General features: G+C 50.1%; 1 protein-coding gene across 2 annotated transcripts; it reads left to right on the top strand.

Moving 5' to 3' along the window:
* Positions 1 to 207: 207 nt before the first annotated feature.
* OCRL (OCRL inositol polyphosphate-5-phosphatase) lies at positions 208 to 19,302 on the top strand. 2 transcript variants are annotated; one of them, XM_088527468.1, is made up of 23 exons: positions 208 to 388; positions 668 to 747; positions 1,578 to 1,616; positions 2,091 to 2,198; positions 2,276 to 2,368; positions 2,778 to 2,898; positions 2,987 to 3,142; positions 3,693 to 3,794; positions 4,234 to 4,348; positions 6,105 to 6,221; positions 6,371 to 6,558; positions 7,557 to 7,668; positions 8,770 to 8,879; positions 9,829 to 9,964; positions 10,902 to 11,012; positions 11,315 to 11,480; positions 11,701 to 11,936; positions 15,184 to 15,207; positions 17,487 to 17,606; positions 17,837 to 17,921; positions 18,467 to 18,594; positions 18,743 to 18,854; positions 18,970 to 19,302. In XM_088527468.1, exons 1-23 carry the CDS (start codon positions 237 to 239, stop codon positions 19,092 to 19,094), a joined length of 2,736 nt encoding a protein of 911 aa, XP_088383594.1. In that variant the 5' UTR covers positions 208 to 236; the 3' UTR covers positions 19,095 to 19,302. The 2 variants fall into 2 exon arrangements, with proteins under 2 accessions (XP_088383594.1, XP_088383593.1); XM_088527467.1 differs by having other exon boundaries at positions 2,088 to 2,198.
* The last annotated feature ends 1,543 nt before the right edge of the window (positions 19,303 to 20,845 follow it).

Below are 20,845 nucleotides of genomic sequence, written 5' to 3'. Positions count from 1 at the left end.
CCGCCTCTCGGGTTTGGGGCGAGACCAGGGGCGGTCCGTGTGTGCTGGGGGCGTGGCCGAGGGCGGCCCCTGAGGTTGGGGGCGTGGCCGGGGGCGGTGCAGCCCGGCGAGCCGCGGTCCTCCCGGCCGCGCGGGGGCGCTGCCGGGGGCGCCGCTCCGCTCCGCGCCGCCGCCGCGCCCGCCGCCGAGTCGCCGGGAGACCGAGGGCGCCGCGGGCCTGGCCGGGCGGCGCCGCCATGGAGCCGCCGCCGCCGCCCGCCGGGGCCTGGAGCCGCGCCGGGGCCGGCCCGCGGGAAGGGCCGGCGCTGAGCGTGGCGGGCGAGGAGGTGCGCGGCGGGCGGCGGGCCCCGTGCCTGCTGAGCCTGGGCCAGCGGCACGGCCGCCACCAGTGAGTACCGCGGCGGGCCCCTGTGATGGCGGCGCGGGAGCCGGCGGAGCGGCCGGGCCTCCCCGTGCGGAGACCCCTCCGGGCCGCGGAGCAGAGCCGGAGGCCGCGGCCCTCAGGTCCCGCGTCCCGGCCGGGTGTCCGGAGCGGCGCCCGGTGCCCCCGGGCCTGACCCTGCCCGCAGCGCTCGGTCTCCCCCCGCGGCCTCGCACGTCCCACAGGCGTCCTGTGCACCTGCACGGACTTGCTTTGGTTTCTCACCTGCCTTCTTTCTGCCCCCAGGATAATTATCCATTCCCAAGAGAAGGAACACGATGATCCGGATTATATTCCCATCAACAGCCGCTTTAAATGCATACAAGGTACTGGCTCTGCTACAACGGGCTCTCTAGCCGCATTTTGGCAGAACTCCCCTGCCCTTTATCAGCAAGAATGGAGCAAGCGCAGCGTGGGGCATCTTCACCTGCCTCCTGAGCATCCGTGTGGATCGAATGCTGCCTCCTGGAATTAAAACTGCCGAGTTTTTGCTCTCCTCTTCCAGATCTGAGCACAGGGAGTGTTTCCATCTCAGCTTACAGCTGCGATGAGCTTGGCTGGTTCAGATGTGTGGTGGGCTGGGCTGGCACACAGAGCCGGTTGGTGCCATCATGTCATGTCTGTCATGACTGAAAATTTATGGCTGTTGATAGCTGGCTTCTCTGCAATGAGAGTTGGGAGGGATAAAAACATCCTTTTTTTTCTGGATAAATTTAGCCTTCTGTTTAATTCAGCATAGTTCTCGCACATATTTTTGCTGTCAAGACAAGCCTTGAAGCTCGTTGGTAGGTTCCTGTGGGGAGAAGCTTTGGTTTGTGTGTATACAGAGAATTCTGAGTAGAGAAACCTCAGGTTGGTGCTTTTCAGAGGAGCTACACTGATGTGGAATAAAACATCCCAATGCAGGAGAGCTCTGAATGTTACAAGAGCTCTGAATCTCCCCGTGATGCTTTGACTGTGGAGAATGTCTAGGCTGTCCAGACTTGACTGTTCTCCCTGATGGAGCCGTTGTTTTTGTAGGGATGTAGGTTAAAGCTGTTTGTTCCTTTGCTGGGACTCTTCTTGTGGCTAGAAGCAGGCAACATGCTTTTACTGAGGCCTGAATTATCGCAGCGTTCAGTGTGAACCTTCTTGATCCTGTTTTTCTCTCTTCCAGAAGCAGAAGAGACTCTTCTGATTGATATAGCGACGAACAGTAAGTTGTACAACCAAGACAAGGCTACAGCTCTCAGCATACTGGTCACAGATAAATGCTTTTCCCTCTTTTGCCTGCTCCCTCATACTCTTTTTCCGTACTCTATATTTGTCTTCTTGTTAGGTATGGATTGTGTTTTCTGTAGTGGTGTGATCTGGCTCTTTTATGCTTCCTAGTAGGCATTCAGTTGTTACGATAAACATGACCTAAATGCCAAAATGAGGAATTACCATTTGGTTAAACTTTAACTTCCTAACTATTTCCCCAAGCCCTCAGCCCTCTGAACACATTTCCCTTTCATTTATTTGACTTGGAGCCTAGTTTAGATGCAGATTTGCATAGGAAAACATAAGTGGGTGTCCACTCCTGTTGATGAGCTCAAAGGATATCTCTAAGCCTGGCCATCACAGGGACATAATATCTGCAGTAGGACTCAGCTGTAGGTCTGTGTGTCCTTTTTTCTGCCTGAAGCAGGCTGCAAGATCCGGATACAAGGTGATAAGACAGCTGAGCGGCTCTTTGAAATCCCTGATGAGGAGCGTTGCTTGAGCTTCCTTGCAGAAATACAGAGCATCCAGGAAGGTAACCAGACCTGTAGTTGCGTTTGTTAAATCCTCAGATCACGAGCGGTTTCTGACAGGGCTGTTCTTTCTTCCCAGCCCAGCTGAAAGCTTCTCCTCCTGAAAATAAGGACTCAGACAGCTGGCATCAAGTGAAGAATGTCTCAGGCTTATCACAGGCCCCTGTTTCAGGTACCAAATTGACTGTCTCCTTTATATGTGCTGTGATCGGCGTGTAGAAATGGGATCCTCAGTGACAGAGAGCTGTGGTTGACGCTGCCCTCAGCAGTCTGGCTGGTGCTTCTGCTCCGTTTCCTGTCACCACCTCATCCTGCAGAAAAGAAAACATCCTGGTCCTCGGGATCTCTTGCCCTGGACTGTCCCTCATTGAGTGCTGTCTTGTCTAGCGCCTTGGGTTGCATATGTTAAGCTCTGTGCTGCTTTGGTCTATGGTTAGTACCCGTTTCTCTTGCTCCGTGTCGTCAGAGATGATGTATCACTATTTGATCTTGCACTTTCCGTAGAATTACGTTACTTCCTTCTTGTTTTGAGCTGTTTTAAACTGTGTTTGAGGGTATTGTGCTTGGCTTCTTCCTTATAGGAGATCTGGGGTTTGAGGATGACTTCAATGCAATAAGCCTGGAGAAGAAAAGAAACGTGCAAAACCATCAAATGGGATCTCGCCGGGAACCTCCACCTCCTCCTGTGTCTCAAAATAGGCAGTAAGTAGCATGGTGGATCTGTTCCCTTTTTTTCTTCCCTTCCTAGACAGCAGGACTAGTTTTAATTCTGCTCTTGCTTTGCTCTCAGATTTCACCGAGAGAATGCATCAAGGGACCAGCCAAAAGTAACCAACACTATGCGCAAAATGTTTTCGCCCAACACCCAGTCGGGACAAAGAGAAGGTCTTATCAAACACCTGCTTGCCAAGAGAGAGAATGAGTATGTTAACCTCCAGAACTTCAGGTGAGAGCCATTTCCAGAACCGTGGCTCAGAACAGTGCACATAGATGGACACAGCTTTCTCCTCTCTTCTGTGAGCTCCTGTCTAGTCCAGGTTTAAAATCTGACCACTACTGATGGGGAGTCAGCTTGGATGCCCAAGCAGGGGTCAGTGCACTTCAAAGTGAACAGAAGTCAACAATGCTGCTTCTCCTTTTGCATCGTTACGCCTGGGTGTATCAGATCTCTCAAGTGTTGAGTAAGACTGAAGCAGCTGGGCAGAAAGAGGATAAGGGCAGCTATGGCTGCTACACTGTCACAGTGTCACCACACTAATTTTGAGTCATTTGCTGGCTCCAGTGAACTGTCTTCTGTTTTGCTGCATTAAGTAAAATGCCTCAGAGTGGTTCATTTTCAGTGATGCTAAACCTAGTATTTTCAGTTAACCCCTCATCTGTGTGACCCTGATGGTTCACATGTTGCACCTGCGCCCAATATGTAGTGCTGCTGCATGTGCACTGCTGATGCAGTATATATTTTGTTTTCTGACAGTTCGGCGGCTTCTGTGTTGCAGGTTTTTTGTGGGCACGTGGAATGTGAATGGGCAGTCACCAGACAGCAGCTTGGAGCCCTGGCTTGTGTGTGACCCGGAGCCTCCAGACATCTATTGCATCGGGTGAGGAGTGTTGGCCTCGTACTTCCTTATGGTGCTAGGTTTCTTGATGCTCTTGCTTGGGCGCTGGTGGCTTGTGTTTGTTTTAAGTTCCTGTTGTGCTCTAAAAGGTTCCACAGAGTGGAGCTATGACTCGGAGGAGCAGTCTTGGGGAAAATAGTCATTTGGATGAGGCAGAACATCAGATTAAACAGGAAGCTGGTATGACATAACAGAGTGAATTTTTCTTGTGGCATCCCCTGAGCCTTTGGTTGTCCTCAGAGTAAAAGTAATGCCTCTCAGATGGTTTCTAGAGTGCATTTCAATAAGGTCTCTCAGGCATTGTGGTGAAGTTCTGGTGCTCTTCCCAAGAGTAGTTACTCAAACTTGCACGTCAGACCCTCTTGTAGAAAGAGTCTGATTTATAGGAGACGTAGGATGTGCTAAATTGGCTTGGTTTTAGATTCCAGGAACTGGACCTCAGCACGGAGGCTTTTTTCTACTTTGATTCTTCAAAGGAGCATGAGTGGCTGACTGCTGTGGAGAAGTCCTTGCACCCTCAGGCTAAGTATAAGAAAGTGAGTCCTGTTTGATTATATGGGATTGTCACAGAGCTAGCCCTGTTGGAAGGAAAACAGAAGTGGGCTGCCCCATTCTTCACCTAACCAAAGAGCAGAGAACAGAGTAACCAAGGGAGTACTTGGCATGTGTGTTCCCATGTATTGTATACATGGAAAAATGAATCTGGAGAGTCTATTTCTGTCTCACAGTCATGGGAGAATATTTTACTTTGCTCAAAAAAGACAGAGATCAGAATAACTCTGAAGTAGGAGAGGCAGGTTTGAGGAAAGTAAAATCACGGTAGTGGGCTCAAAGGCTGTGTTAATCTCACACCTTTGTACTATATGAAAAATATCTGTCTTGAGCTGTAAATTAAATAAATAGCTTTTCTGTAAAGGCATGGATTAATTTTGCTCCAGAGCAATCTCCCAGAGGAGGTTACCTTGGGATGGAGTTTCTTCAGTTGTGATAGCTGGACTTTATTCTGGCTTTTTGGAGTAAGCAGCTGGGTTTTGACTTTGCTCTAGCAAATCTGCCTTTCTGCATAGGTAGCAGCCCTGCATAGGTAGCAGCCCTAAGTATGTTAACCAGTGTCCCCTTCTTCCTTAGCTTGTGCTCTCTGTGTCACACACCTGTGCTTACTTTGGGTTGAGCTCAGTGCTGCGTGATACAGATAATCATAAGTAGATAACAGAGTACCCTGCTGGATAGGGATTCAAAAAGAGGAAGCTTGGGGTCAGGACCTGGAGTGAAGAGAGGGTGTTCCTGTGTCTTTGCTTTACTGTTTTGCTGGTTTGGGTGTTTTTTTTTTTTCCAGGCAAATTCTTCTCATGCATGTGAAAAGGGGAGAGCATGATATGGCTGCAAACAGGGGAAAATGACGGAAACTGTAGATAAGGCTGCTGGCTGCATGCAAATTTCAGTCCTGCGCAGCCTGCTGAGTGCTCTGGCTCTTCCAGCATAGCACTATGGGGGTGGCTTAAGCTTCTTCCTTCACTACAGAGGCTTAATCCTGATACTTCTTAATATTTTTACGCTGCAGTAATGAAGATGACAGGCTGTGTGCTTAGGCTGATTAGACCTTCTACCTAGCTTTGGAGGTGGGGACCCCAGCCCTTGTTTTGAAGGAGGCTCATGGGCAGAAGTGCAGATGCATAGTGTGTATCCAGAAAGATGCTTTCCGTTGGAGAAGAAATGTTTCAGAAAGTAGACAGATCATATCGGATAGGGCCTCTGCTTTTTGATACCCTGTATGTCAGGCATGTTTGACCACAGGAAATAGGTACTTTTCTGGCCATTTTGCTCTGGTGGTTTTGCTGTAGTTCTGAGAAAGCAAAGATAAGCACCTGCTTTCAGCTAAACCCCACAGCTCTCAGTGACATTCATAACTGGAAGCCTTCTGTGACATGTGCAACTGCCTGCTCAACTTCTTCTAGTTCCAATTAGAGTAGTAGTTATGATAAAAGACTGCAGCTTAAGGAACAGACCCTGTGTATTTGATACCCCACAAGACCATTTGTAGAGAAACACCAAAGAGCTGGGAAAGTACCGAGTTCAGCACCACTGAGTATGAGTTGGAGTATGATAGACTGTCCTCCAAGAACCAGCTTTGGCAAAGGAGCTCCTTTGGGTAGTGTTGTAAGCAGGGATTGAGTACAAAGTACATTGGGGGCCAGGGAGGCTCAGAGGAGCAGAGCAGCAGGTGGAACGGGCAAAGCAGAAGCGCTTCTCCACTGCTCCGCAGGGAGTTCAAGGTACCTTTTATTTTCGCAGGTGCAAGCGGTCCGTCTGGTTGGGATGATGCTACTTGTATTTGCTAAGAAGGATCAGATGAGCAATATCAAAGATGTCATGATAGAGAGTGTGGGCACTGGAGTCATGGGAAAGATGGTGAGTCACCTAGGCCGATTCGTTGCTCCATCATGTCCATGTGAGAAGTGGCACAGTGGCTTTATTCACATTTCTGTTCCCTTCCCCTACTCTCCCTGGTGCTTCCCGCGTGTTCTTACCTAATGATGGTTGATACCTGTTCCTCCCAGGGTAACAAAGGTGGAGTGGCTATGAGGTTCGTCTTCCACAACACAACCTTCTGCATTGTCAACTCCCACTTAGCCGCTCACGTGGAGGATTTTGAGCGGCGAAATCAGGACTACAAGGATATCTGTGCTCGGTTGAGTTTCCTGTCCCCTGATGACAGTCTACCTCAGCTCAACATTATGAAACATGAGTAAGTTTCTCTTGCTGTTTTACAGTCCTGAAACCTAAGAAAACTGCAGCAACAGTAATTTATGTGCAATAAATAAGCTATTTTCTCTTTTAATTAACAATATAACTAAAAATGCCAACGTCTCTTGTGTGCTAGAGTGAGTCCTTGCTGCAGTCAAATCTTGTTGTGGTGACTTATGTGACCTCTTTAGCAGCCTTGTTCTCCTGTGTTGTATGTAATACTTTTATTTCAGCAAGCACCGTTCACAAGCTGGTGGCTGAATGTTACAGGGTTTAAAGAAGCTGGTGCAGGAGTTATGATGAGAAATGAAGAATAAACAGTGGAAGGAAGGGAAGAACAGGGCAAGGAGAAGCTCTACAGGGAGTGATTTTTAGACTCTTCTGAGCAACAAGTACCTACAATTGCTGTTTCAGTTTCTGAAACAGATGATACGCAGGCGACACTTGGTTCTTCTGGAGTGATGGTGATGTTGAGTAATCTAAATGAAGTCAAAAAGCCTGCAAGAAAGCATATGAATTAAATTTGCATAAACTTTTATACAGATGATTAATACTTCTGTACTTAATGTTTGAACTATTGAAAATTGAAAGTAAAATGCAGAATGGATTAATACAAAAAAACCTTCAACATTAGCTTATACAAAAGTAAAGCTTGCACAATAGAGGGGTTTCTCATAGCCTGGGAAATTGTGAAAACAGATGGCAGATGCTAGTTTCATTTCAGCAAAGAATGGTGATGTTTTTTAGGCTTTTCTCAGACTACTCAAATTCAAGTATCTCATTAAAATGAATCCTGAATCCCATGTGGTATTGCAAAGGAGATGGAGTTAGTGTTTTCATTATGTACCACCACTAGAAAACTCTACTGTCAGCCTTCCAAGACTTCTGTTGTTCCATGTGTCTCAACCTTAATCACTAGCAACCAACTGTTCTCCTACCTCTATTCTTTCTCGTGTGACTTATGATGCTGAGTACTGGCTCTTCCGTGTTTGTTTTCAGTGTTGTCATCTGGTTTGGAGACTTGAATTACAGGCTTTGTCTCCCTGATGCCAGTGAGGTGAAAAGTCTGATCAGTAAGAATGAGCTTCAGACACTATTGATGTACGACCAGGTCAGTGAACTCCACCTGTTTCCTCAATGCTTGTCTCATCATCTTGGCTTGGCTGTTATCACAGACACCCTGTGATAATAGACTATAGACAGAACTTGGGGTGTCCTGGTGACATGAATTTTCTGCCATGGGCTTCAGTCCTTTAAACCAAAATAGACTGTATTTAATATTGAGATTAAGCGAATTACTCAGAAAATTACTATACAAGCTGCTCTGTCTCTCACGGGAAGATTTATCTCTTACATGCAAGCTACAAGCTGGAATGTTTGAGTTTGTAACAGTGATAAAAGCTTCCATAGTCAATGTCCTGGAAAATATATTGATTTGGAGACTAGCGCTTGTAGTCAAGGCTCTCTGCTCCGCTACTTTGACCTAAATTCTGTGCTGGAGTCTGCCCTGCTCACTGTTTCTCTGCAGCACCCTGGAAACTGAGGCAGCACCAGATGTGCCTTTAAAATGAGGAATTGTATCCATGAAATAAGAACAAAAAAAAAAATAACACAATATCTCTGACACACAGTTTAATGATCAATATGATTGATTCTGTCTATAGTTCTTTTTTACTGTATTTCAGAACTTCCTGCAGAAAACAACTGCAGCTTAGATTTTTGTAAGAAGAAACTAGGAAATTTTGCAGAAGATGGCGAGAAAAGGAAGATAGTGTCAGGTCGTCAGCCAAGCACACTCTGGGGGTTTTGCTAAAATGATTGGCAGTGAAATATTAATGATGGTAGTACTTAAGCCTGCAAACTAACAAAGAGATTTAACACCTAAGTGGAATGAGAAATATTTCGCTTAGCTGTTTTTTTATGCTGCCTGGGTGTTTTGGCAAGCAGTGCTGTGTTGACTTGTATTCTGTGTGTTCAGAAAAACATCCGTGAATGTGCTGAATTCCTGTCTTTGTTAAAGGTGTGGTTTCTGAGGTGTGGTTTTTGAGGATAAAGAGTACAGCCTATGGTGATTTCCATAACCTGTGGGATGCAAATACTCTGTAACTGCTTTCCAGAACTGTGCAAGAACTGTGCAGCTTTGGGTACTTTTGTTTGTTTGTTTGTTTTTTTCCTCTTCTCTCCTTTAAAAATGCTCTTTCTCTCCCTCTAGTTGAATATTCAGCGGGCTCAAAGGAAAGCATTTGCCGATTTCTTCGAGGGAGATATTAATTTCATCCCCACGTATAAATACGACTCTAAAACAGATCGCTGGGATTCCAGGTAAATTTAGTGCCCAGGAACAAGTTTACCTATGACCTAACAAGCAGTTTCTCATAGAATGTGATTTCCTGCTTCCTAGAGCTAGAAATACTTCTCAGTTTTACGATGATGGCTGGAGGAGACAGGCAGGTTTCAATCCTTTATTTCCTGCACTTTCCCCAATAAGCAGAGGCTGTATAGGATGTCTAGGCACATGACTCAAAACCTCAGTTCTTGTTGACTCTAAAGCATGAAAGAGGGTAGAGACGGAACTCCTAGACCTGCACTGGGAGGACTTCACACAGCTACTAGAGACAGGGGAACAGTATAAAAGGAATTGAAAGGGTAGAAATGCAGTCTCTGATTCATACTGTGCTCTGACTCGCACGCCACCAGGACTGGCTACCTTGGGATAGCAGTAGTGATCCCTGCTGGCTCTGTGTTTCCCCAAGGCATTCTGCTTTTGCTGCTAAAGGTTGCCCTGAGTGCAGAAACTCCCAAGAAAGAATTTCAAGGAAACTGTATAGCAAGCCAGGTTTTACTCTGCCTGTGTTCATCAGTCAGCACAGTACTTAAACCCAAGATGCAGACTTTGTAACTCAGTGGTGATAGCTGAGCAGATTTTCTGCAGTGGGAACGGGCAATGGATCAAGCTGTAGTGTGCCATAAAGTCTGGCAGCAGAGGAAACAAGTGCAGCTTGGGTCACCGTACACACGAGCTCAGGCTGTGGGAACTGTCCTGTTTGAGATAATTTTGTTTCTGATGCTGCAAGGGGCAGGAATTTAACTGCCATATAGGGAAATGGGAAGAAAGAGGAGGAAAGGACAAAGTATTCAAGTTGAGGCAGGAATTCATCCCGTCCCTGCTGGCGCAGCCATGGGTTGTGGGGAGTTGCCTGGCCATAAGAACAAACAGCTTGGATGGTTTTCAGAGTGTGGGATTCCCATGGAAACCTGTGCTTCTTTGCAGTGGGAAGTGTCGTGTGCCAGCATGGTGTGATCGGATCCTCTGGAGAGGGGGGAACATAAATCAGCTCCGATACCGCAGTCATATGGACCTGAAGACTAGTGACCACAAGCCAGTCAGCGCGCTGTTCCGCATTGGGGTAACTTCCATTATGTGCTGGAGCAGGATCATGGCGTGTTTGTTCATTCCTCTAAGATGTTTGTGGAGTCAAGACACTTGTGTGAATGTTGTCACGGAAGGATAAAGAAGAATATCGGGTGTCCATTTGGCAGGTGTGCTGCTGTTGGGCAGCCTTGCTGGCCTCCACTCAGCAAACAATGCAGCATCTGTGGTCTTCATGTGCAGTTTAGCTGTGCAGTGCTGAGATGCTGCTATTCCACAGTAATGCAGGTGATTGCTGGGGTTTATCCCTGCAAGTGTGCTCCTGTAGCCAGCAGGAGGACAATCCAGTAGACTTCTCTAATGGTGCTGCTTCGCTTCCAGATATATGCCATGATATCTGCCAAGGGAATGAGCTCTGGAGGAGTTTGTAGGTTCCTCCTGTGTTTCCCAGAAAGACGCAGTAAATACTTGTGCCTCCAGTCATAATGTCACCTCTGATGTGATGTTAAGAGAGTGTCACAGGTTCACATTTGAATTTGTTTGATAGAGAGTAGTTGGCAACATATTCGTGGTTCCTAGCTTGCTGAGTAGAGATAGAGCCTGTGTCCATTTTTGCTAGGTCCTGCTGTCTGAGCAGCTTCTCAGGGAGAGTCTTTCTCCTCTTACCTTGAAGAATTATGAGTAGTTCTGCAAGATGTCACTGCTGTCACCCCCAGTAGTTTCACAGTAGTGAATTTTTTTTTCTTTGAACCCCTTGACCAGAAAGATGCTGGTAACATCTCTGCAGATTAAATTTACTTAAAATTGCTTGTGTAACTTCAAAGACCATCTGTGCAAATTCTCTTAACCTCGAAAGTACACACAAGAAGTGCTTGGAGAAATCTTTCACTTCCAATGCCATTTACTCATGACCAAGAGTTCCTCTGATGCTGGTTAGAAGCTTTTCTGAATATTTTTTTTCTGATCTTCCACAGGTAAAGGTTGTGGATGACCAGAGATACCGGAAGGTCTTTGAAGACATAGTTCGTATGATGGACAGAATGGAGAATGATTTCCTTCCTTCGCTGGAGCTAAGCAGGAGAGAAGTGAGGATGAAACCTGAAACACTGTCCAATTCCCAAATATGGCAGCTTTAGAAGTGATAGATCGACTTTTAAGGACTTTGATTCACTAAACTAATTGTAGGAAATTAAATTTCACTCAACCTTTTTTTGACAGGAATTGGAATAGAAACAACATCTTGTTTTGACTCCTTGGCAGGTCTTCTCCTAGGAGCTTAGAATTGTGCAGGCGCCTCCGCGTTACAGGTTGCCACTGCAGAGTCAGGATTGCCCAGCTGTGTCCCTTCGTGGGTGCTAATGAGATTTATTTCTTCTTTGCTCTTCAGTTTGAGTTTGAGAATGTAAAATTCCGGCAGCTGCAGAAGCAGAAGTTCCAGATCACCAATAATGGGCAGGTCACCTGTCACTTCTCCTTCATCCCAAAACTCAACGATATCCAGTACTGTAAGCCATGGCTTCGGGCCGAGCCTTGTGAAGGTTACTTGGAGCCAAGTGAGTCGAGTTTTATTGCTGTCCCCAGCGCACACTGGTGTAGGCTGCTTCCCCATCTCTATTCAGTCCTTCCCCTCTTTCCTGTGTCTCACCTTTCCTGCCACCACCCTTGTGTCTCTGTCTTGCTCAGTCTTGAGGCCGCTGTCCCTGTAGCGTGCTTGTGCACATCATTCCTTGTGGAGAGTGTCAGTGTGTTCTTGAGACCTTCTGCCTGTTTCAGATGAGAGTGTGGACATCTCCCTGGATGTGTACGTCAGTAAGGACTCGGTGACCCTTCTGAACTCAGGCGAGGATAAAATTGAGGATATTCTTGTCCTTCATCTGGACCGAGGGAAGGACTATTTTCTCACCATCAGTGGGAGTTACCTGCCCAGCTGCTTTGGCACCTCCCTGGAGGCACTGTGCCGAATGAGACGACCAATCCGAGAAGTTCCAGTCACTAAACTCATTGACCTGGTAAGTAGCAGCGTTTCTAGAGCGCAGATTGATGTGAATGAACATGCCAGGGTCACCCTGTGGGTCAGTTAACAGGGAAGAGAGCAAATTCCCTCCTGTTTATTCCTAAAACTGGGAGTAATGTCTTCTGCTTGGGTCAGCTGCACTGTCTCTCAATTGACTTGCTTCTTCCAGAACTTCATGTGGCGTTTCACGCTTCTCACCTCCACGGTTTTCCCCTGTCTCTTTAAGTAAGTTCTAAATACCCTGCTTTGCATCAGTGTTCCCTGAGAAGTTGGACTGAAATGCTCTCTTGAGTGTCTAGCTTCTCCTGCAATGGTGAGGGCTCCAAAACCCTTTCCGTTTGGACACTCGCAGCATTTGCACTGCCCAGGAGCACAAGGACTTGCAAAAAGCATTTGATAATGTTACATGTGTTGATTAATGCAGCTCAGCAAATGGCTGATCCCACAACCGTTGTGGTCATTCCCCATCACACTGACCACAGTGAGCAAGTTCGTCGGTGCAGGGATAATATCTCCTCTCCCCAGACTTCATCAGGCCTTAGCATCAACCTATACCCTTCTGAGGCCGTTTGTATGAATATATGGTAGTGCAGTCGTGTCCCAGCCATCTCTTGTCCTTTAGGTTTCTCATAGATGCTAAACCCCATTTTTAATCTCAGTTCTTGTTTTCAGACTGTATTTGTTTTTCATCTATGACTTTCTTTCCTGGCCTTGCTTCAGTGAGATTTAGAAATTCCAGAGTTTGTCCGTTTTTCATTGGGCAAGAAAGGCATTTCTTTTTCTTTCAGCTAAAACATTAGCTCAGTCTGACTCTCTTCTTTTATTTTTTTCTGGCAGCTTTTCTCTCTCATACTTGTGGGCTCACCCATTTGTGCATTTTCTTTTCATCCAGTGGGATGCTGCTGTTTGCAGATGTGGCTTTGCCAGCCTCCACTGCCATGTGCTTTTAAAGGCTATTCTCTTCCCCTTAGCAAACCTCAGTCTTCCAGCTTCCACCTTCTTTAGCAAGTGACAGCTATTCTTGCACACACAGTTTATAAAAAGACCATTTTTGCACCATGCATTTTATTATACAATCACAAGAGGAGGCTAAACAGAATCCAGGTGGCAAGACAAAGTCTTTACCTCCTCAACTCAAACAACTAATCTAGGCCTCAAGCTCTTCATACCTCTCGAAATCATTCTTCTGATAGAAATGTGCTCAGCTTGGGCTGGAGCATTTCATCAATCTGCTCTGCTCTTGCTTTTTCCTGCTCTTCCTTTAACCTCACTCATGATGGGCAAGAACTTGGGCCTAGACTCTTAGCTTCTGCCCTTGAAAACACACTTTATTACTTTTCTATACAACCAAATGTATTTTGAGCTCTCTTCTGCTTTCTTTACCTCTAGATTTCCCTCGACTGTTATTCATTGAAGCATGTAGGAGGACAGGAAGCAAAACAGTCTTAAAAGAGCAAAACATGAAGACACTATGTGCCAAAATGCACAGTGAAGAAGCAGTCTCTTGTGTTAAGTTAATTTGACTATGCTTCAGTCAGGGCATGTTCAGCAAGCTTGAAGACTTAATATGTAACTGTGCAGAGCAAATTTTAGTAGTAGTAGCTACTGTCATGTTAAAGTTACTTTAGGTCTGTTGTATTTGACCATACCTGTGGATTTAGAAATTCTTGCAGAGAGGAAAAGCTGAGCACTTTCTGCAAGGAAAGCTGGTGGAAGTGTTAACTGCTGTGCAGCAGAGAAACATTTTCATCCAATTACATGCCCTTAGCAGAGCTTGGGCTCTGTATGAGGAAGAAAATGTGTTTGTGTATTAAAAGCACCCTCTGCTGCATTTATGTAGTGGCAGGGCTTATTCTTTGCATCAAGGACTTCTCAGCCTGAGTGGATTCTGCAGGTTGCCTTCAGCAGGGGGAGATCTAGAGGACATGAGGGGACATTAAGGGCCCGAGAGCCAGCTTGGTGCAGGATAGCAAAGTGTAGGTGGGAGCTTATTTTGAGATACTTCTGCTGGTCCCCCTGGGACAAGCTGTGGGTGTTCGAGCACTTTTCCTTTAGGATTTCAGTATTTGTATTTCATGCTATTTTGTTTCCTTGGGATTACTTAGACTTTAAAAGCCTGTTGAAGAATCTTTGATAGGAGTAGGTTAGTCTCCCACAGCTAATGGTGTTGAGCAGTTCAGAAGGAGAAGGGAACAGCAGGGCAAGCAGTCAGGTGGAAGCAAGACAGTGGAGATGAGTCATGCAGTTACGAAACAAGCCTCTCCGGGTGCAGTGGCTCGCGCTGTCTGCAGGCCTGTGAGTGCAGTCCCTCCCTCGGCCTCTTGCAAGAAGACCCCGCGCTAGCTCACGTCTGGAGCAAGCTGCTCCCTCTGAGAGGCTGGTCTTTTGGGGCTGTGTTCACATGTCCAGCCAGTCCATCCACGTGGGCAGCCTCCACAGGAGCCAGGAGGGCTGGGAGAGCTGATGGCTTCGCCCCTGCCTCTCCCAGCCATGTCGCTCTCCGCTCCTGCTGCTCTTCCCAGCTTGATGCTTGAGCAGGTTTCTGTTTCCTCCTGTGCCTAAAGGTTTAGCCACCAAACCTCAGCATCGGGCACCCTGTTTCTACCTTTGAATTCCATGGATGCAGCATCCTAAGCTGAGGGATCAGCCGTGCAGCCTAGAGAGGGCTCTGGCTTGCTCCTGGCTGCAGGGTGTTAATGCTCTTAGGGTGAGAGAGGCGAGCAGCGTGCGGTTTGGAGCACAAGCACTTGCTTCCCCGACCCTACACAAAGCTGCTTAGGGGGCCTGTCTGTGACACAGCTGCCACACACTAGAAATGCAGCTTTAGCCTGAGGTATAACATTGACAGGGCCTGATCACAAGGGAAGATGGTTGCAATAATACAGGGATATTTGTTTCTGATGGGGAAGATTCAAGAAAGGAAATGAGTGGGGACTTCTTCCTGGCAAATGCCTCTGTCTGCAGCCTGAATGTTGACCAGCTGGTAAGCAGTGCCGCTGCGAGGCCACTCGTAGGATTTCATGAAATTCGGACAGAGTTATGCATCATGTGAGCAGGATTTCTGCTAATTGGCAGCCAAAGCTCCTGATGAAGGTTTAGCTTTGGCCATGTCAGCAAAATGTGTGAAGGAACCTGCGCTCGGTGGGCTCTCACCACACAAATCAGGTTGCTGCTTAATCTCACATCACAGTCTCTCTGTTAATGGTACTTTTCCTCTTCTTTCTTTCCCACTCTGCTCTCAGGGAGAAGACAGCTTCTTAGAAAAGGTAACGCAAGCGACTCCTGGGGAAGCCTGTTTCTTGCTTGTGTTTGTGAAGGATGAGAGATATTTGCCTTGTTTTCTGCTGGAGAGGGAAGGGGAGGTGGGTCTGGAGCGGACTGCTTGCTCAAGCAAAGTCTCTTGCTGCAGCAGAGGTTCCAGGGAGGAAGAGAAGACGTAGGAGCACAGAGAGGCCCTGTAACCAAGATGGGACCTGCCCAGCTGAACCACTTAAAGCTCACTTGATTTGCTCTAGGCAGAAAGTGCTCTGTACTGAACCAGTTTTGAAAGATGAATCTTTCCAGAAAAAAAAAAAAAGGCTACATTTGGCATATCTGAACGAGCTCTAAAGAGGCATGTAAAATGGGGTGCACCATAGCAGCCTTCTGAAACATATGGGGAGGGGACTGAGTTAAAAATCTGAAGTCTTTTGCTGTTTCCATCTTGGCATGTCCTCCTGGAGGCATCTTGAAGGCCTCTTGTTGGAGGCAGAAATTCATCTGCTTCCGTAAGCAGCAAAGCTCAGATTGCCTGAGCGGGATTGCTGCTTTGCTTTGCACTTGTGCTCTGCCCTGGGGGCCCAAGGAGTCAAAGCTGTGTTTGCAAGGGCAGGTAGGAGACGGGTGTTGTGCACGTAGCAGCATTGCTCCTACTTTCTTCCTGTGCCCAGTGGTGACCAGCGTGAGTGACTCTGTGTGAACATCCCAGGCTGGGTGACTTCTCTCTCTCCAGGCTGTGAGTGTGCAGTGACAGAGTAAAATAGGAGAGGAAATGGATGCCCTCCTCTCCAAGAGGCAGTGAACTCATATATACTGAACCAGACTCTCTCGTGGCCGTGGGGAAGGGAAGAGTTTGGTGCCTGTCTCCTGGGAACACCGTCTTGCAGAGCATCTCCCTTCGGGAGCAGCTGCAGACACGAGCGCTCCCTTCTCTTGCTCGCGCAGGGCAGGAGAGGGCGCTCGGTGCCCAGCCAAGGCGCCAGGGGAGCTGGAAGCTCCGCAAAGGAGCTGGGAAGGCCCCTGCCTTGGGCATCTCTGCACATCTCTGAGCGGGGTCCTGCACAGCCTGGCAGCCCCACTGTGACGCTCGGCACCAGATCTCCCGTGCCGCGGAGTGAGGGGTTTCCCTCCTGGAGAGAGCCCTTCCCTTTCGGGATTCACAGGACTCGCGTTTCCCCTGCTGGAGGAGACCTGAAGTGCACTCGCTTCTGCTGCTCTCCGTCCTTCCCGCTGTGTTTGGATGGGTGACCCCGTGTCTGCCAGCGAGGTAAAACTCAGTGGTGCCTGGAGGCAGCGGAGCTCGCGTGGCTGATGCCCTCCTGGGGAAGGACTCGGTGCTGCTCCGAGGTATCTGCAGCAGCTCTGGGGCAAGGCTCGGGCCGGCTGCTGGTGACTCCGTGCTGCACAGGGGCAGAGATCACAGCTGTAACGTGAGCTGACAACAAAAACGAAGCCACATTCGCCTCACGGCTCCTCTCCGCTCATGTCCTTGGGTTGTGTCCCCGCTTGCACCAGTCTCTTCCCGAGGGCTCTGCTGATTGTGCTTCTGGAGACCCGCATGGGGCTTTCGTCTTGGAAGCACGTGGAAGCACAAAGGACTAAAAGGAGAATAAACTGAGGCAAGAAGACGCTGATCGTATTAAAGATTGGTGTAACGGTGATGGAGATTCCTAAGCAGTTGAGCTAATCAGCTGCCTCATATGAGTAAGCAGGAAAATATGACACTGGGATGAGGGAAGTCTCTATTCAGCAGGGACCCATCTCCTTAAAAAAAAATCCATGAGGAAACTTAAGAAAACTGAACTGAATTTAGTGCTCAGAGAGCAGCTCATTAGAGCACACAGAAATCAGTAAAATCAATGTCCTTGACTCTGCATCCAGATGAGAGTATCTAGCTGAGCAGGGAGCTGCATTTGGATTTAACCTAAAATGCAGAAGCTCAAACAATTGGGGAATTTGAGAATGGTTGATCCTCTAGAGCATCAGCTTCAGGGTGGAAGCTGTGATGTGAACAGGCTGTCCTAGATCTCCAGAGACCATCCTGTGGGAGCCGTGTTCTTTGGGGGGAAGCTCTCCTGGGGCACTGCTGAAGCTGTTTGCTGTGGTCATGTGGGGCAACGGGAAGGAGCAGAGCTGCCACCACTGATGCAATGGCTCTGTGCTGTAAAAGCAGCTCTGGTGGCTGGAGGGGTCCTGTGTGTGTTCTCTTCATCTCTAGGCGTGTTTTACCCGACCATAACAAAAGGAGGGGGGTGTTTCTGAACCTTCGTGTGCTCTTTGCCATCAGGAGAAGTCCGTTCTGCAAATGGGCTCCCTGGACAGCGAGGATGCAAGTGAGATGCCACTGCAGGTGCCAAAGGAGATCTGGCTCTTGGTGGACCACTTGTTCAAGAACGCCTGCCACCAGGTGAGGGAGCGGACCCTTGCCCGTGCAGTGACACTCTTGAGGGCCTGGTGACCTGGGAGCCTCTACTAGATTCATCAGTAGCATCTGGAGATCAACCCCAGTTTGGTGTTTATAAGGCAGGGCATTTCCCCTTCACTTGAGGTGCTGTTTGGGGACACCTGCTTTCTCTCAGCATCTGTGGGGAAGGCGAATTTGTCTGTTCCTGGGCTCACTCACAGTGTCGTTGGCAGGAGGACCTGTTCCAGACTCCCGGCATGCAGGAGGAACTGCAGCAGATCATTGACTGCCTGGACACCAGTATCCCCGAGACAATCCGTATCCTTTGCTAAACCTGGCTTACCTTCCTCCCGGACCTGAGCTTTCCCAGACACCCACTAACTCCCTTGCAGCAGCAGATGTCTGTGACTTTGTTTTGGCAGAGTCCCCCTGCAGACCTAGTTCCCTACGGTCCCCCCATCCCACAGATAATGTCTCTCGAAGTTGAAGGCATGCTGGATAAGTAGCCATGGGACCAAAATTTTGGAAACTGGAGGCTGCTATCAGGTTGTAACCAGTACTAGAGTGAGAGCCCTGGGGGAGCACGATCAAACTGTGGAGCGAGCAGCTCTGTGGGGCTGGGGGTGTCGCGGAGGGAGTGATGGGCAAAGGCGGCGCTGGGTGGGTGTAACGGAGTTTTTCTTGGATGGGGTTGCACAGAGGAGGGCGGCTCTGCTGTCAGGGTGTAGTTTAGCAGGCAGAGAGCCTAGCGCGGTCCCGCGTGGAAGAGGCAGACCCGGCAGGGTGGGAGGTGAGGCAGGAGCCGCCGCGGGGAGGCCGGGGACCCAGCGGCTCAGCAGGCCCCTTGACTCGGCGCCGTGCAGCGGGCAGCAACCACTCCGTGGCCGAAGCGCTGCTCATCTTCCTGGAGGCCCTGCCGGAGCCCGTGATCTGCTACGAGCTCTACCAGCGCTGCCTGGACTGCTCGCACGACAGCCGCCTCTGCCGCCAGGTGCGGCGCTGCCGCCGGCCGCCCCGGCGAGCTCGGCCTTGCTCGGGCTGCTTGCCCGGGCGTTGCGAGCAGGACGCCCCTCCTGAGGCCGCGCTGCTGCAGCTCGAGTTCCGTGTGCTGAGGGGGCTTCCTGTTGCTGTCCCTGCAGGTGATTTCTCAGCTGCCCCGTTGCCACCGCAGCGTGTTCCGGTACCTGATGTCGTTTCTGCGGGAGCTCCTCAAGTACTCAGAAGACAACAACGTCAGTGCCAACATGATCGGTAAGAGCGCGCAGCCCCTGCGCCCTCCTGCCACGCTCCCTGGGCTATGCTCCCTCCGCAGAGCCCGTCAAGGCCTCCAGCCATGTGTGGTAACAGCGTCTTCCTCCCTGTGCAGCCACCCTGTTCACCAGCCTCCTCCTGCGGCCTCCACCCAATCTGATGGCAAAACAGACTCAGCAAGACCGCCAGCGTGCAATCAGCTTCCTCTTCGGCTTCTTGCTCGCAGGGGACGAGGAGTGACCCCCACAGCTGTGCCAAAGCTGGGGCCCTGCACTCCAGGCCCTGGGCTGAGGCCAGGTCTCTGCCAGGTCCCGAAGGTTGGAAGGCTCCAGGCTACTCCACGTGCTGTGTTTACAGTGAGAAAGGAAGCGGTTTCCTCCTTCCCGCTGCTGTACCCTCTACTGCAGAGGACCTGCACGCTCATTGCACTGCCATCCAAGTCAGGAGCCTTCTGCTTTCTCCCTAGGATCTAGGTGGCCCTGCTGGTGCCCAATCACTGTGCCGGCAGCCTGGCCTTCCCTCACCAGCACCCTTTAGTTGTGCTCCTCTCTCCATCGCTCCTCCCGTCCCCGGAGTCAGTGCTAGGAGGCATGGAGGCTGCGGGTGCTTTGGGAGGGCTCTGGTCGAGCTGGCCAGTGCTCAGCTCTGCGCTGTGTCCCCGCAGGGGTGACACGCGCATCCTGCTGCCGCTGGCCAGCACCCTCCACCTGGGGCTAGTGGTCCTCAGGTGGCACCTCTGCCTCGAGGGCGACCAGACTCACTCTGTCACCCATTACTGTGCTACGCAGGCAGGACAATGACTGTACTGGGGAGGGTTATCTGGACAACTTGGCATCTTCCCTCCAGCCATGCGCTATCCTCCTCCCTTGGTTCCAATGTGTAAGGCGCTGGCACCCAGGCTTCTCCCCTCCATTCCCTCAGTTTTCTGGCAGTAGCATGTGGGCCTTGCTCTCTCCTCCCTTCCCTCGTGCCCTAGCTTTGCTCTGGGACATCTGGGCTTGTGGGCAGCTGGTGGAGGACCCTGTTTCAGGCATTGCCGCCCCACGTGGCTTTTCCAGGGCTGTCCGTGCGTGCTGACATGGAGCAGGATGCGCAGGGCAGGATGCAGCTTGTGGCTCTGCTGGGCGAGCCCCAGGGTAGGACCCAGGGTAGCCCCGAGGACATCTGGGGGGGCAGGGTGGCAGCGGGCGCCCTTGTCTCCTTCCTCACCGAGGTGCTGCAAGGAGCAGGCGAGGGGGGAATGAGCCCTGAAGCCGCCACGGGGCCAAGGTAGAGGCTGGTGTTCACGGAGGGGCTGACGTGCGGGGGGTGCTGTGGGGCAGAGCTGGAGCGGGGGGCACCCCTGGGACTGGCACTGACGGATGCAAGGAGGAAGGCTTGTCCTCTCCAGAACGCTAAGCAGGGAGCTGCCAGCTTGGAGCATGAGCCCAGACAGGGACCCCCCTTGCCCTGCAGGACCCTTGCGGGGGGCTGTGCTGGGCACTGCGCAGTCTCAGCCGGGGGGGCCCGCAGCGAGGCCGGGCTCGCACCCGGGGCAGCTTCTTGCCAGCTCCCCATGGTCTTGCCCCCGTCCCGCGCTGCTCTGCCTTCCCCGTGCCCTGGCCGAGCTGCCCAAGGCTCCTGTACCTTGTGCTCCTTTTTTTTTTTTTTTTAATTTTTAAATGACATAATTTATTGGGAATCCGTTTGTTCCGAATAAACTTCTGTTGTGCAATGAGCAGGTTGGCTGGCCGGGGGCTGCTGGTGCCGCTGCTTGCGCTGGGCCTGCCCCCGCTCTGCATTGTGCTGTGCCGGGGTGGCCGCTGGGCCGAGCCCCACTGTCCCCGCTGCCATTGCACCGTGCAGTCACCCCCTGCCACCCCCCGGGCCAGCCCTGCCTGCCACCTCCAGCCCCCTCGGGAGGTGCACCAGCCCCTTCTGCACAGGGACACGCTACGGCTCTTCCTGGGATGTTGGATGTGCCAAATGGTGGGACCTACCTCGCCGTCCCT

This window comes from Tinamus guttatus, unplaced genomic scaffold (assembly GCF_059628265.1).
Source record: "Tinamus guttatus ecotype Peru unplaced genomic scaffold, ASM5962826v1 Tinamus_guttatus_pri_ptg000287l, whole genome shotgun sequence".
NCBI classification, from domain to species: Eukaryota; Metazoa; Chordata; class Aves; order Tinamiformes; family Tinamidae; genus Tinamus; species Tinamus guttatus.
This window is presented reverse-complemented; position numbering and strand designations above follow the sequence as displayed.